The sequence below is a fragment of the Poecilia formosa genome, unplaced genomic scaffold (genome assembly GCF_000485575.1).
Source record: "Poecilia formosa unplaced genomic scaffold, Poecilia_formosa-5.1.2 Scaffold10, whole genome shotgun sequence".
In the NCBI taxonomy this organism is placed as follows: Eukaryota; Metazoa; Chordata; class Actinopteri; order Cyprinodontiformes; family Poeciliidae; genus Poecilia; species Poecilia formosa.
The window spans coordinates 231,841-248,426 of record NW_006799949.1 but is presented as its reverse complement, the minus strand read 5'-3'; the positions used below and the strand labels follow the sequence as shown (position 1 = coordinate 248,426).

General features: G+C 39.0%; 1 protein-coding gene across 2 annotated transcripts in view; it reads left to right on the top strand.

Moving 5' to 3' along the window:
• The window catches only part of tns3.2 (tensin 3, tandem duplicate 2), a 42,671-nt gene extending 28,038 nt beyond the window's left edge, over positions 1 to 14,633 (top strand). For both annotated transcript variants that reach the window (XM_007540820.2, XM_016664898.1), the window contains exons 17-27: positions 6,521 to 6,665; positions 8,197 to 8,654; positions 9,662 to 9,745; positions 9,899 to 10,030; positions 10,966 to 11,061; positions 11,260 to 11,337; positions 11,698 to 11,775; positions 11,873 to 12,041; positions 12,564 to 12,632; positions 13,481 to 13,510; positions 13,977 to 14,633. In XM_007540820.2, coding sequence (XP_007540882.1) covers positions 6,521 to 6,665; positions 8,197 to 8,654; positions 9,662 to 9,745; positions 9,899 to 10,030; positions 10,966 to 11,061; positions 11,260 to 11,337; positions 11,698 to 11,775; positions 11,873 to 12,041; positions 12,564 to 12,632; positions 13,481 to 13,510; positions 13,977 to 14,118 — 1,481 coding nt within the window. In that variant the 3' untranslated portion in view covers positions 14,119 to 14,633. The remainder of the gene's footprint in view (positions 1 to 6,520; positions 6,666 to 8,196; positions 8,655 to 9,661; positions 9,746 to 9,898; positions 10,031 to 10,965; positions 11,062 to 11,259; positions 11,338 to 11,697; positions 11,776 to 11,872; positions 12,042 to 12,563; positions 12,633 to 13,480; positions 13,511 to 13,976) is intronic.
• The last annotated feature ends 1,953 nt before the right edge of the window (positions 14,634 to 16,586 follow it).

Below are 16,586 nucleotides of genomic sequence, written 5' to 3'. Positions count from 1 at the left end.
CCCTCTCCCCAGCCACTTCTTCCAGCTCCTCCGGGGGAACCCCAAGGCGTTCCCAGGCCAGCTGAGAGACATAGTCCCTCCAGCGTGTCCTGGGTCTTCCCCGGGGCCTCCTCCTTGTGGGACGTGCCCGGAACACCCCACCAGGGCGGCGTCCAGGAGGCATCCTTACCAGATGTCCGAGCCACCTCAACTGGCTCCTCTCGACATGGAGGAGCAGCGGCTCTACTCTGAGTCCCTCTCGGATGACCGAGCTCCTCATCTCGTTGTCCCTTGAGGAGGAGCAAATTCACCAAAAAGCTAGGAATAAAATTAAACAGCCCATTCATCCAGTGTCTTTCACCTCTTTTTGGTTAGAGTGCAAAGAAAACATACATATCAAAGAGGGACGCCCCTCTGTCCAACTATACTCTTCAGTTCAGTCTTGGAATTCCTATGACATAAGGGTTATTTAATCTCTCCAGCATGTGCTTTGTCTGTCTTAGTGTCTTCTTTAAGTGAGGCATGCCTGGAAAACTGTATACCCTATCTTTAAGGGTCCCAGGGTACTTGGATACGTCATCTCTTCTACTGGAAACAAAGGCTGAATGACAGAGTTCCATCAAAGGTGGAGGATTTAAAATGTTAATTCTCTGAGTCATAATCTGGTACCAGGGAGCCAATAAAAAACTGTGTAAGGTTCCTTTCTATGTTCATAGCTTGGCATGTCTTGGTAGTTAAAGCTCCCAGGTTGAGTAGAGAAAAGGGAAGGCGGTAGAGCAATCTTACTAATGCAAGAATCTTCTCTGAATTGTTATGGGAAAATTAATTAATCATAAATAAAAGCGTTCCAAAACTTGTCCTCTTACAGCTAATCATTTTGCTCCAACGAACAACTTTAAATGTCATTCGAACTTTTTATTTTCTTAATTTCTTGACAGAATAAGGCAGCTAATTCTGCTTGCAACTTGGATTTGAGTGTCACAGGGTAAGCAAAAACATTAAAGGTAACCTCAGGAAGCATATTTAGGCTACTGCTCCTCACTTCTCCATCTTCCAGTGTGTTTTCCAACTGATTTCAGTTTCTCTCCAGAAATGTAAACATGCTGGTGACTATTTTTATAACTCTAGGAACAGATGCAACATGTTGACATCCATGTCAGCTCGTTTCCTGTGACACCAAGGTTAAAAGGAGGCACATGCTTTCACTAAAAACTAAACTAAACACAGCATAACTCAATTCATCTCCAGCTCCTCTCTTTAATTTATGACATGCGAAGACAAGACGCATGGCAGGAGTCAGTGTCAAAGTGTCTGCATGCCTTTGTCCTCCGTGTCTGTGGAGAGCAGATGGTGGGAGTGGACACACATGCCTGGACAGAGGGGCCTTTTTGAAGCCCTACGAACCCCACCACCTCCTGTCGCTGTCGCTGCTCCATAAAAGGCCACATGTCACCCCTGACCCCGCTGGAATCCGCTCTGATTGGGGGAAAACTCTCGCAGTGACCCAGCAGGAACAATGCTCAGTGGTCAGTAAAACAGAGGGAGGGATGGAGGAAGAGAGGAGGAGGAAGAAATTCCATACACCTCCTCCCCGCCTCCCTCTTTCTGTCCCTCCCTCCATACAAACCCAGAAGTCGAGTGGCGTCACAACACTGCAAGAACAAATGGGGGGCTTATTTTTCCATCTGGGGGATGAAAGGAGTTGTGGATGGGAGAAAAAACCTATCCCGGCTTCAAAAACTTAAGATCTCTTCTGCGAGTGGAGCTCAGGCTGGCTTTTAAAAGGCAGTGCTGAGTAAGGAGGAGGACGCTCGGGGTAAAAAGGGAAGAATTCATTCCCAACGGGTGGCAGCAGAAAAAGCAACAGGAAGGTGAGACACCCTGGAAGTTTTGAAACAACTGGCCAGTAACGGGATAACTTCTGGGGCTGTCACCATCATGACTGCATCTCTTGGTATGTACACGCCCACATGAGTGGCAAAAAGCTTAAAAGTTTATTGGGCTGCCTGTTAAAGCTATGATTTCTCAGTGAAATTGGTATTTTCAGACATTTATCTGCTTATTGTATTTATTTTTCTGTGCTGTTTGTCCTTGAGAAATTGCCTGGAGAAGTAGGTACACAGGCCTCTGGCATCTTCAAACAACTGTAATTTTACACCTTTTCCTAGCATTTTACAATATTTTTAAGAACCAGTTTTTTTTGTTTTTTTTTTACATCTGTTTTGTACACATTAAAAAAGAAAAAAAACCCACTTACCTCAGTCTGCATTCTCCTGGATAGCACCGTCTGCAGCCTGTCTGACATCTCATATTTGCTGGTAGGATGAGGTGGTTTGTTCCACTGCTGCGTTCATGATCTCATCCTGTTAAGGGCTTATTTTGGCCTCCATCGTGAGCTGATGTATTAGTGGTTAACAAAGAGGGGCCGTTTCCCCCCCTTTTTATTTCTGCTCTACTGACCTTGATTGCTTTGAAAAAGCCTTTCTTGTTTTCGTTGGGGTGCTTACTGTGGTGAAGGCTACCGACAGAGATGTCACAGCCAATCAAAGGCACGACGTTTTCATGCAGATATTCGTAGTTTAGCTGTTCTTACAGAAGAAGTAAAAACACATCTTGCTTTAATTTTTGGGTTTAATGTCTTGTGTTACTTTTAAATAGTCAGAGCCATTTATAGTGAGGAATGCAGGTCAACAGAAATGTCTTTTTCCGATGAATCAGTGCAATCAATGCCCGATATTCCAAGTTGGTTATTTTTATATGCGAAATGTTTTTCCCAGCTGCAATTTTGAGACCTGGAATCGGGTTTTCATTTTCTTTAGGCATGGACATCTAGTCTCTCTAGCTGAAGTGATCCAGCTGAAGCACCTTCTTCCTCTATTTGTGCCTCTATACATCTGGCGATGGAGAGATTTCAGGTGACTCGGATCGCTTGCAGATCTATTTTGCTTGTTCTTGTTACTGGTATTTTATATCTAATGCTACAGGTTGCTTCGACATTTTGGAAAACGTATGGAATTGGATTGAAATACTTTCTAGGCTTGTAATTGCATGGAAAACAAAATTAGACCATGAAAATAATTTTTATTTCCAGATTTTATTCTGCATCTTGTTATCTAAATGGTGTTGTTCTTCTTTGAGTCTTTCCTTCCATTTTCCTTTCTTCTGTCCTCCCTTCTTCAATTGTTAATTGTGCCCTCTATACCTTTTCTTTCATCATTCTGTCCTTTGCGCTTTTCTTCAATGTCTCTTCTCCCTTCATTTCTTTAATGTACTCTCTTGTAACCTTTGTTCCTTCCTTCCTTCCTTAGAAGTGATTCTTTCACTTAGAAGTGATTCTTTCACTTCTAAGCATCTTTTCAAAACCCAGTTCCTTCCTTCCTTCCTTCCTTCCTTCCTTCCTTCCTTCCTTCCTTCCTTCCTTCCTTCCTTCCTTTGTGTTGTTGAGTCTTAACAGCACTACAGAAATGATTATGTTCTCTCTTCAGAGAACATAACTTATCTGAAGCTGCTTCTCCTGCTTATACTTCTCTGATAAGTCTTTTTTTTTTCTGGAGAAGAATAAAACAGCCCGCTATTGAATGACTGGAATTCCTGAATAAATCAGGAATGTGTGGGAGAGTTGTGGAAATTCAACACTTTGGTCTGTTGTTAAACAATAAATCATGAATTACAAGCAGTCCTGTCCTTTTCAGGACAGACTATTCAAAACCTGCAGATAAATTATTTGGTTCTTAACTTACCAACTTACTCCTCTCTCTAAACACACAGTTTCCTTTAAGTCTTCATTATGTTGAATGTATTATGCAACTTTCAGTGTTGCTTTTGTTTGCTCCCTCTTTTAGTGGATAAACCTCCCATTCTGTACATCACAGAGCTCATAGCTAACATTAAATAGACACCAGTAGAACCACCTTGTCCTTCTTGAAGTGTGCCCTCAACATGCCTCCATGTTCTGCAGGTGCTTACTAATGACTAATTCATTTTAAATCAACAACAACCATTAAAGATGGTTGTGGCCCTTCAGGTCTGGAACTGCTCACCCTGGCCTCAGGCCTTTTGTCATGGATATTTTTTCACTTCTAAGCAGCTTTTGCAAAAACTCACTTGTTTTCTTTTTTTTTTGCTAAGGACAGAAGTTTAGATATATAGCACAAGTGTGTTTGGGAAGCAGTAGCTGATTTTCCCCTCTTTTGTTTTGATTCTCTTCTTTAAACATTCACTTTTTTAATGTGACAGATATAAACAGCTGTAAGATGGTCATGCGGGCTCAGTTTTAGCCTCAGTGCGAGTGCAAGTGCTTGTACCCACATTCCTGTGGTCTGTGGGCTGTTTGCCCAGTGTCGCTGCTCATGTATTATTGGCTTATTGTATGCCATTATTTAATTCACTTCTCTTTTTGTTCAACAAGAAGTGTGATCAGATGCGAAGATCCCCAGATGACCTTCTCTTTTGATAAATAGTAACTATCTTCATGGCGAGCGTGAAGGTATGCCCCCTTTTGTAGTCAGAGCCACGGTACCATCACTCTGCGATGTAGAAAGTATGTGGATGTGTTGTGGGCTGGGGCTGTTGCTGCTGGTGGTTGGCAGACGAGCCCACATGGGTCAGTGTCATCTGGAAAAGGTTTTTCATAAGTTGACCGTAAACTGAAGAGAGGCTTTGTGCTCACTCAAAGTGAAGAGAAATCTGTGCAGTTTCAATACTGGGGTTCTTGTTGTGGATGTGAAACGGTTTTATTTCTGAATATTGCTATGCATTTAATGTGCAGTTAAAATAACTAAATCGGATGATTTAGAAGAAATAGAACTTTTGCAAATTTTTCAGCTTACTCCATTAACAAAACTTAAATGTAGAATCGCTTGCACAAGTTTTCATTCAGTAAGAAACTTGTCTTATATTTTATGTGAACAACCAACATAAAGTATTGCATAATTGTCGAGTGGACTAAAAACAATGCTTTTTTTTTTTAACAAAAAAGACTAAAAAGTTTGGGATCCACATATACAGTATATATTCAGACTTCCAAAACTGCTGCTCAGCTGCAAGTGTTTGAGGCTCTAGATTGATCACATTGGGGAGTGTCCGTGTGCATCAAATCTTAAGTCGTTCTACAGATTACCCAGTACATTTAGAAAAAGAAAATAATACATGGTCTATGCTGCAAGATGGCACTGACACCTTGTGTTATAAGTTATTTGCTCATCACTGAGGCAGCAGGTTTGGTAGAAATGTCATTTGGCAGAGAATAAGCAGCAGAAGTAACAAACACCAGTGAGGAAAATGATCCATGGGAACTCAGAAAAAAGAAGAAGCTCCGCTGCTTTCCAGGAGCAATCCCAAGAGGGAAAAAAGTGACAGAGACTGTGGGAATGTTTGAGGAATTGTGATGCTCTCCTCCCCTTTGGTTTAATGTGTTTCCTCCAAGCATCAACATCAACAACTTTCCAAGTTGCATACAAGCCATAAGCCATGTGATGTATCCGGGGATTTATATAAAATCCATTCTTTATTTTAATTTACAGTATTCCAATGAATAATAAAAAGACTAATTAGTCATAAATTAAATAATTCATTTTCATTCATTTGTTAAAGTATCTTTTTTATTTCACTTAAGCTAGGTCATCAATTTGAAGGCATAGCTGAGTTGCAATTTGTGGTTAGATCATTTACAAGTAGAAAAATCAAACAAAATGTAACTAACTGTAGTTTCAAAAAATCATAAAAATGCAATGAACTACTAAAACAGGCAGCTTATGCAAATAACCTCAAAATGTTTCGGTTGAATGAAATATCTGACTTGCCATCATACCACGCTGTTCTGCTGAAGGACTGGAATTTGACGACCAAAGAATCCTAACTAACACTAAAATCTAAAGCACAAAGTGTTTGAATCTACTTTATACCATTACTTTCCACGTGTGCATGCAATGTTTATACATACTAAGTACACAAGAGCATTATTTGGATTTGCATTATGTGCATTCAGTGTTAGTGTTATTATGAAATCCCCTCGAAATGATGTTGCCTGTTCAGTTAACACAGCTGGCAGCGAGCTAACTCCTGCACCTCCTGCACTGCAGTAGAGACACGGAGCAGAAGTCAGGAGGGAGGAGGGGCTGAAGTGAGGAGGCTCAGCAGGCCAAACAACAAGCCCTTTATAATGAATGACTGTTTTCCCCGTGACTCATGGTGCTTCACGATCCTGTTCTTTAGCTTGAGGAGGCTCGTCTGTGTGTTTGCGGAATGACACAATCAGGACGTCATGTTTGCATGTATGTCCTGACAGCCGCGCACCAGTTCAGCTTCTGCTTCGTACAAAAGCACATCTTGCAATGCAGGATCTGCTGAATTCAACGGCAGATCTGAAAAATGAAGCTATTCGTTGCTGCTTATGTCCCTTATGAGCGAGAAGTTTGTACTGTAAAACATGACAAATGTGTTTTGATTTTCTCCAACTGTAATCCAAAAATAAACTAGTTTTTTTTGTTTAGATGTCTAAAGTATTAAATTGATTCTGCTTTCTATTTGTCCTCTTGCTCAGAACCCAGAAGTTTCCTGGATGGCATGAACCACTCTGGTGGTTCCGCAGACGGAGATCTGTTCCGATCGGATGTGCCCGTCACACAGAGGATCTTTGGCTCCATGAGCTCAGTGTCAACTAGCAGCCCCCTCCAACACACAGACAGGTGAAGGTCTTCAAAATAAGAAGACGTTTCTGAGTCATAAAGTGAACATTTATTTTGTGATTTATCCAGAAAGGAGATGCAGACCGATAAGGGTTGGAAAATAGTAAACAATCCAGAATGTGGTGATGAATATACACCGTTGTAGCATTCACATGCACCAAGGACTAGAATTTAAAACAGGAATAGTCAAATTTTGACAATAGCCTCTTGCAACAGTGGTTATCTTATGGTGCTTAGATGGACCCTGACTAGTTAGATTGAGAAAAAAACAAACACACACAAAAAAAAACATTGAGTAAATGAAGTATAAGAAGGAAAAAATAAAATACATGTAAGGTTGACAAAGACAGATATAGCCAGTTTTAAGGACTGCTTATAAATGTAACTTTTTAGTCTTTGTTAATCATGTAGTAGTTTATTTAGCAACTTGTTCTTATTTAGTACTGCACAATAATGCAATGACAACAATTGTCATTGCATTATTTACCAAAACACTTTCCTCTCTCTTCTCTGTGTCATCATGATGTTCTCACCGCTCTTTTTGAGCTTTAGCATCTAAGTCAGTAAAATTTACATCAAGCGTGGGCATAGAGTTCAGACAGAGTTCATCCGACTGAGCAAATATGTTACCGGCATGCACAGATACAATCCATGACATGATGTAAATGCATTTGAAACATAATAGCTTACCAAATATTTTGTCCCAGCATTCCTTCACAATTGGAGTTCAGCACCCTCTGATGCAGCGATGACCTTTGTGCTTTGATATCTTTCGCATTGATATTTGATTGTTAATCTCGCATACCTCAAGGTAGAATCCGCCTCAAACAAAAGCCGGATTCTTTCAGCTGCTTCAACTGCTATTCAAATATGTCTTTTTATCTCAGCAAAAAAAAAACAAATATAGGAGTGTTATTACCACCCACGCTGCAAAATAAAACCATGACTTATGGTTATAAACAGGCTTCACCATTCCTGGACCAGCAGTAGTCCAGGTTGTTGACACAGAGCTCGTTGGCCCCGTTGATTCATACAGCTGATTATGATCTGCAGCTTCAACAGAAAGTTGTAGTTTTCAGATGCGTCTGTGAACCTTTGGCCTCTGCAGCTTCACATGTCTCACCTGAGACAATGCGGTTGTTTCCATGTGTAGGTCATTCAACTCAAACGGGTTTGACACAATACTTTTATGCTGTGCACAGTCATAAGAGGAAGCTTAAAATATAAAATAAAGTCCTGACATTAAAAACAGCTTAATTATTATCAGAATCTTTTTACGGGCAATACAGACTACGGCTGTAACAATTCTGCATGCATGGATTATTTGTATGTGTGTTTTAAATTCTTATCACCTAAAGCCTGAATATTTGTCGGAGAACTGCACCCACAACCAAGCTCAGTTTGTTTTCTTCTACAGCCCTCCTAAACAGAGAATCTGTGTCAAGGGTTTCTCTAATTTTTAGATAGCTTCTTAAATTATTATGTGAAAAAAATATTTTGAGCCATGTTGTATCTTTATCTTTACTTGCAGCTCCACTCCACCTCCTGTGTGGCACAACCGGACACCAAACTCCTTGAACTCGCCCCATCCTCCCCAGTCTACACCCCCGCTACTTCTCAGCTCCCCTAATGCTCACAGTTCCCCACGGGGCGCTCAGAGGGGCCGGGGAGGGAGCTCGGGGGACCGCAGTGGAACCGACAGCACAGACTTGTCCTCATTGTTGTTATTGGGAAACGGCGGCCTGGAGCACAGCCTGCTGGAAGCTGTGGAGGGACTCGGGAATCTGAATCTTGGGGGAGATGCAGGGATCGCTCCCCTACTGCCGGAGAAGAGAAGAACAGGTGAGGTGGGAGAGCTGGGCTCACGATCCCCCTCTCTGAGCGGGTTCTCCAGCCCGAGCAGCGGCAGCAGCCTCAGTATCCCCCTGTCGTCGTCCCTGACCTCAGATCCATTCAGAGGACTCAGTGGGGCCTCGTCACCCGGAGCAGGTACTATTAAGTCTCATTTGGTCTCAATTCGGCATCACGCTTGATTTGTTTTTCTTCTGATCTGTGTTTATTAAACCCAAATTATATTAAAACTCTACTTAAGGTCCTATACCTATGTTCTCCAAACATATGATGCCATGTACTTGTAGGTAAAACTTTTAGCAACATAAGTTTTCCAATAAAGTATGTAAGTTGAGCGAAGCACAATAAGTTAGGGGAAGAGAGAGTCCTGCCACTTCTTTTCTTGTCTTTTACTTGTCTAAGAGATAAGTCGTACACCTTTATCCCCTAGTTTTGCTGACCTGTTCAATCCCTTAAATCTTACCTAAAAATATTTCTGGTTTTATTGGTTTTATCTGACTGTAATCTTTAGCTTTCACTGGAGCAGTTCATAGCCGAGTGTGAAGGGGCTGGGATTAGGCTCAGTGCCTCCAAATCCAAGACCACAGTCTTTAGCCAGAAGTAGAGGTGTTTTAAGTATCCTGGGATCTTGTTCACGAATAAGGAAAAAATGAAGAGGGAGATCAATTGTTGGATTTGTGCAGCATTTACAGTGATGCCAGTTCTGTCCCAATCTGTTGCGGTGAAGAGAGAGCTGAGCAGAAAGGCGAGAGGCTCTTCTTTTACCGGTCGATTTAAGTTCCTACCTTTGTCTGTGGTCGCGAACTTTGGGTAGTGACCGAAAGAACGAGATCGCAGATACACGCGACTGAATGAGATGTCAAATAAAGTCAAATAAAAGTCAAGTCAAATAAAACAAAAAAGAAGAATAAAGTCTGCCCAGATAGAGCAAAGCTTCATAAAATACATTTTCTGTAAATTTCAAAAGGGTGTCAATGACACCGAATGCCATCAATTTAACATGTTTGATCATTTGTGCCAAACTTAAAATGATCCCAGTTCACCACCTGTCCAGACTTTGAGAATCTGTCTGATCTTTCCTCCTCACTTTTACCCATCATCATCATCCTGAAACTTAACGCCAAGCTCTGATTTGTGCCCTACAGACTCTGGCAGTAAGCAGGACACTGTGAAGTTTGTTCAGGACACGTCCAAGTTCTGGTACAAGCCCGACATTTCCAGAGACCAAGGTAAATATTGGTCTTGGAGCAGAAAGCCAGGTGGCCTCCAGTGAGCGTATAATACACCTCTGTGTAAAGTTTTTTGTTCTTCCTCTTTCAGTATGAATGTGATTTTAACTGTAGCCTTTCACTGCTTCCTCCCTATGTTGACCTTCTGATTAGCCATCGCGGTGCTGAAGGACAAAGAGCCCGGTTCCTTCATCGTCAGAGACAGCCATTCATTTCGCGGGGCGTACGGACTGGCCATGAAGGTGGCCACGCCTCCTCCGTCAGTGGTACACCACAGTAAAAAAGGTGATTGGATTACCTTAGAACTAATGCATGGTTTTGTAATTTTTTGTATTTTTTGTAATGGTTTTGTATAGCGGATCTTGGATGTGAAAAATCATAATGAGGAACCATTTAAAATTTTTTTTCACTTTTAATATGATTCATGTCCTTGTATGACTAACATCTGTTCAGGGGGAAACATATATTTAAAAAATGCTGCTGCATTAGCAACACCTTACCTAGTGCTTTGTTGAAGCATCTTCTGATTAAATTTTAGCATTCAGCCAACAGTTTGTGATCCTGACTTGTCACCATTTACCCACTCTCAGTTTGAAACTCCATCAGATTGGGAGGAAATCTCTTCTTTTTAAATGGTGCAGCCGATTTTCTGTAAGGTCTAGTTCTGGACTCTGGCTTGGATTTTCTTCTGGTTTTTTTTTTCTATAACTTTTATTTAAATCAATCTTTCTCTTCCGCTTGTTAGACAACAGCGTTTAGTTTTGGAATAAAACATGTTCATCTTTGAAACTGTTTGTGATATCATCTTTCTCGACACAAAGAAAAACAACAAAAACACTGTCCTATCTAATGGAAATCCACAGCATGATGCTGCCTCCTCCATGTTTGAGTGTGGCTATGGTTATCTTTTGTGTTTGTACAACGACGTACCAGTGTAAATTGTGATCCAAACATTAAAGTTTGTCTTCATCAGACTATGACTCATCTTTCTACTCAGTTTTGTTTGAAAATATAAAAAAATACTCCAGAAATATGGCAAGTAAAGAAAACTCATCCCGGAAATTCCAGCAGCTTCCACTTTTTATAGCTTCTTAGTGTAATGAGAATCTTTATTTTAAACATTGAAAAAAATATATTCTAAGATATCAAAGTTAATATAAAAATTTCACTTGTAAATGTAGTTTTTATTTTCTTCTTAAGTTCTTTGTTTTTGTTTTCAGTGGGAGATCTGTCCAGCGAGCTGGTGAGGCACTTCCTGATTGAGTGTACACCCAAAGGAGTTCGTCTTAAAGGCTGCCCCAATGAGCCGTACTTTGGTGAAAATAATTTTCCAAGATTTTTTTCTTCACTATATACTTGTTTAAATAAATAATAATAATAATAATAAAAAAAACTGCTACAGATTAAACCCAATATTTTGAAATGGTTTTCTACCCCCCTCTGCTGGTGGTAAAGACAAATTGCAGCTGTCCTTATATTTTTTAGTAACATTGAATTTTTCACTCCTGTGACAGGAAGCCTCACAGCTCTGGTGTGTCAGCACTCCATCACCCCTCTGGCTCTGCCCTGTAAACTCATCCTGCCTGATAGAGGTAAACATCCACAATTTATCCTGAAGGTGGAGCTGAGAGTTTACCTTCTCTGTCTCAGTCAAAAACTTACATTACATTTTAGTCTGTGTTGTTATTGTAGAGTGCTTCCTTTTTTTTATTTAACAATAACTTCTGTGCTCTACTTTTATTTTTAACACATTTTAACAAACATACTAAAGATTTGTTTGCTTACAGAAACCAGAAATAATTTTAGTAATTCTCTCACACAGACTGGAAAATTTCCTAAGACACTTTTCAGAATAAAATTAATCAGTTTCCATGATGTTTATTTTATTTCTTCTTGACCTTTATGCTTTATTGTGACTCATGTGTGACATCATTGCTGTTTGTGTCCAATAGATCCCTTAGAGGAGCTGAACGACGCGCCGACACAGACAGCAACAAACTCAGCAGCTGAACTTCTCAAACAGGGTGCAGGTAAAACATTCACTGATAATAAAATGGTATTTTAAAATAACAGACATCTGTGCCTATGTTTGGTGAAACACTCATTTAATGTGTTCTCGGGTGTCAGCGTGCAACGTGTGGTTCCTGGGTTCTGTGGAGCTGGAGTCTCTGACGGGTCAACAAGCGGTCCAGAAGGCGACCACACTGACCCTCTCCATGGACCCTCCACCTCCCTCCACCGTGGTCCACTTCAAAGTGTCGGCGCAGGGAATAACGCTCACAGACAACCAGAGGAAGTGAGCGTTTGATTGGCAACAGTTTGACAACCGAATTGTCACAGTTAGGAATAAGTAAACGGCTTGGTTGCTGAAAGGTTTTGCCATGTTTTGTCCCAAAGTTAACTATTTCTTGATTTTATTTTGTGATTTACAACTTTTATTTGAATCTTTCAGTTGTATGAATACTGAGTGAATATTGAGTAGTCCCTCAGTAGTCATTCATATTGAATGGCACATAATTGTAAATATGGGTAAAAATCAGAGCAACTTAAATAGTTGAAAATGCGAATTCTGAATGGTTTATTTATTTATTAATTATTTTTGCTAAGTACGACTGCAATGTTTGAAATATATATAGTATAGTATATTATAATATGGTATACTTTATAGTGTTATATGTGTTATGCGATAACATATCAATTTTTCTTTTACAGTTGTACTTAATTTTCATAGTTTTGGGTTTTCGTAAAGGATGCACAGAAACTCAGATTAAGGAAACTGCAAATCAAATCTGATGCGTTGCTGTGTTTGACTCTGCAGGCTGTTCTTCAGGAGACACTACACTGTGAACACAGTTATATTCTGTTCTCTGGACCCACAGGGAAGGAAGTGAGTAATTTCACCAGTCTGACAGCAGCCATGAACTCCAAACGATAACTAAAATCTGCGTCAGTTAGTAAAGTTAATAACAGTCGCTGATAATATCTGCAAATCATTTCAGTGATCTAAAACACACCCGGCTAAAAAAAATACAACAAAGAAATGATTTGAAGCTGTGCCGTCATATTGAACATCCATTTTTTTTTTGCTCTTTTACATCCTCCATGAAGTAAGATTTTTTTTGGCTATTGTCAGAAACAGTTGATAGCATTTGTTGCCTCAAAGTTTGCCTAAAGGAGATATTATGTTCAGGTGGCAGTTATAAGGCCAGGTTGGATTAGTTATCTTTCTACCATTAATCAATCATCATATAAAAAGTTGCATTCATTTGTCAGATATTAAAATTTGCAAACAGAACTTTTAGAGGGACACATTATTTTTTCATGGCACAGTAAGCCTGTTTGGATTTTAATGACAACCTACTTGCTAGACTACTTGTAGCAGAGCTACGCATGCACAAATACATCATTATCCCAATAAATATGTAACAGCATTTTATTCTGGAGTGAAGGAATTTTAAGGGTTCAACTCTGGCATGTAAATAATCTTACAAAAATATTTTATTACAGAAGTGATAATAGAGAATAAAATAAATTCTTGATCATAAAATGCATTTCCCTCCCTCAATATTTACCATGAATGAGTTTATGCTGCAATTTATTTTAACCTGACTTGGTAAAGACTTGAATAAATGTAACAACTTGGTTATTTAAATAGCACACAATGCTAGATGATGAATTTCATTGTAATCCATCTCTATGATTCCTGATGTCAATCGTGGTTTCTGTCCTAAACAGGTGGACCAGAGACAGCGTCTCCACAGCCAAGTAAGTTAATTCTTGACAAGTCTTTGTGAGGAGCATGTGCCATGTTGTTTGTTTCTTGCCTTCATACAGTTTTCTTATTTCTCATTTTTGAGCTTCATGCACTTTAACCACTCTTAAATGATTTGAATTTATTATATCAGGAATTAATCTTTAAGACAAAGATAAATGCAATAATTTAAATGAAAGCAAAGGTTAATTCTCAGTAGCCAAAGGTTCCTTAAACAGTATGATTCAGTCCCAGTATTTGACACCAGTATTTGTTGGTTTATAATTAATGCAGGCATTTAGAAATACGATTCTTAATGTGATTTGACACACAAATTCTTTTGATTTTCTTTTGTTTTGAATTTTGCTAACATTGCAGGCTCTTTTATCTTATACTATACACTACTGAAAAAAAACAAAACAACAAAAATAAAGCACAATCCCTTTATTTTGCATTAATCATTTGCTTTCCTCCTTCCAGGATTTTTGGATTTGTTGCCAGAAAATCTCAAAGTGAAACTGAAAATGTATGCCATCTATTTGCTGAGCATGACCCTGAGCAGCCGGCAAGTGCCATTGTCAACTTTGTCTCAAAAGTCATGATTGGATCTCACAAAAAGTGAAAAAGTGATGGGACAAGGAGATGATCTGCTGCATAAAGAGAACCTGGGGCAAGGATCAAATCCCTGTTGCTGAGTCGTTTCACAATTATGGCTGAGTTGAAAAGCCAAAAAAAACTTTTATCCCTGACACTCCACGCTGGATTCTGTTGGTTCTTTCTGCAAAATGATTAGTGCCTGCACTGCAATATGCGTCCAGAGGAGGGAGCCAAGACTCTGATATCGTTGTTCTTACATTGTTGGATAGACGCTTTGCAAAGTGAAGTGTTGACGTGCCTTCCAGCTTTGAAAAAACACTGAATATGAAAGTATATGCAAGATTTTCCAGACTTTTAAACTATTTTATAATTTAAAGGAATAAAAAATATATTTCTTAAAACTAACTTACTAAAATTATATTAGTTTTTACATTAATTTACATTAAAGTGGGGTGTTGTCATCAAGTTGTCACTTTTTGCCTCATCTTATTCATCAGATCCTCGGTTTTACATTTTTTGTATGTTTTTTCTACAATTTCATGAATAATCTGTTGTTTCCTCCAAAGATTTGTCATTCCTAGCTACACATATTTTTAATTTTTATTGTGTTCAAAACATATTTTTTCAGGCGTATGAAACTGCCACTCAGGCAAAACAAAAACGAAAAAACAGATCTGAACTACCTTTTATTTTTATTAGACCTGAATAAATTTTTATGTTTTAACAATATATATATATATATATATATATATATATAGTTGTAGCAATATATAGTTCTTGCAATATAATTTTCATATTTGTACAGTATAATTTATTCTGTTAGTCCACGTACAATTTGCTAAAAAGTGATAACTATATATATTGTTATACCATTATGGTAAAAACATGAAACTAAGTGATAGCTCCATGTTTCTTTTACCTGAGTGGCAGCTCCACACTTTTGTCCGAATTATCAGTGAATATTTAGACAACAATGACATAAATATCCAAGATGAAAAATTTTAATCTGAATTTGAATTGTCACGTTTCTTTGTTGAGCTTTTGTAAAATTTAAAAACAAAGGTCTCTTAACCAAAATGTATTTTTTATAACACTGTCATTAATTCTATACAGTAGTGAAAAACATTAAAACATAATTTGTACATCAGTTTGAGAGTTTTTGGCACATAAACAGATCTGCAGCTCAAACCACAGCTTCCTGGTAACCACAGGAGAATTCATGTCAATCAAAATGAATAACAACCAGCATCAATGGTGAGGTTGAACTTAAGATGTATTGTGTATATAACAGTCATTCTTCATTAAAGATGTTTAAAAATCTTTTTGCCATGATATTTTGTGTATTAAGAAATACTGTACATTAGGATTTCATATAACGGTCACTTTTTTTTAATTGTTCTACTATATGTTTGTACTATATGTTCCTAATATCTAAATACAGGTTTGTTTTATTCCCTTTTCTAGTCTGATTCTCTTTTTTTTTTCATTAATTTAGATTTGTGTTGAACTACACATTTATCATCTGCAGCATTATTTATAGCAACATTGTTGAGTATGTGGGCTATGCAAAAGGTCTTCGCAAATTTCTCCTGCCAATTCCAAACTGGTTTTGGTGGAGGCAGTGTCCTGATGTGGGACAGCATCTCTCCTACTGGAAATATAAGGCCAGTCATCAATGGCGATGATCTCAATGCAGAAAAATATCGAGACTGTATTCTGCCACCAGTGACAACCTTAGATCTCTACTCTTCAGCACCAAACTCCGTCTTTCAAGTTAGCAATGCTCACCTCGACAGAATAACATTTAGCAGAAACTATGCCTTCACAGCTTAGGAGTGAAGTGGACACAATGCACTGCCAGCTATCCTCAACACAACCCCACTGAACACTTGTCTTTTTAGTCTTTTTAGCCTGCATGTGTGCTTCATGCCAAAGGGACCAACACAACCACATTGGTAGACTTGTGTGACAAATGTTGGTTGAGGAATGTTACTCCATTCCACAGAAATGTGTGACCAAGCTGATGACCAGCATTGGGAGGAGGTGCCAGGCTGTGATGAACCCCATGATCGGGGGTAGGGATTCGGCTTGTAATCGGCACGTCACCGGTTCGAACCCCCGCTCTGATCTTCTCAGTCATTGTGTCCTTGGCAGCGTTTTCTTCTGTCTGCTTGCTCTATTCAGTGTGTGAATGTCTGTATGAGTTATATGACTGCAGTGTACAGTGCTTTAGAGTCCTAGGATTTGATAAAGCACTGTACAAGTGCAGGCGATTTACATGGTTTTCATGTGTGGTCCTCCTATAAACCAAGGTCGACCAATGAATTATTCAATCCAATAAATGATGCGGAATGAGCCAGTTGTCATTAGCAGGGAATATTTGACAGGCTTATCTTAGAGTTTTATGGTTTAATGTCATGATAAATTCAAAAGAAAAAGAGTAAATGTTCTCAGGGCTAAAGGAGCAAACTATCAGAGAACAAAAAATCAAGG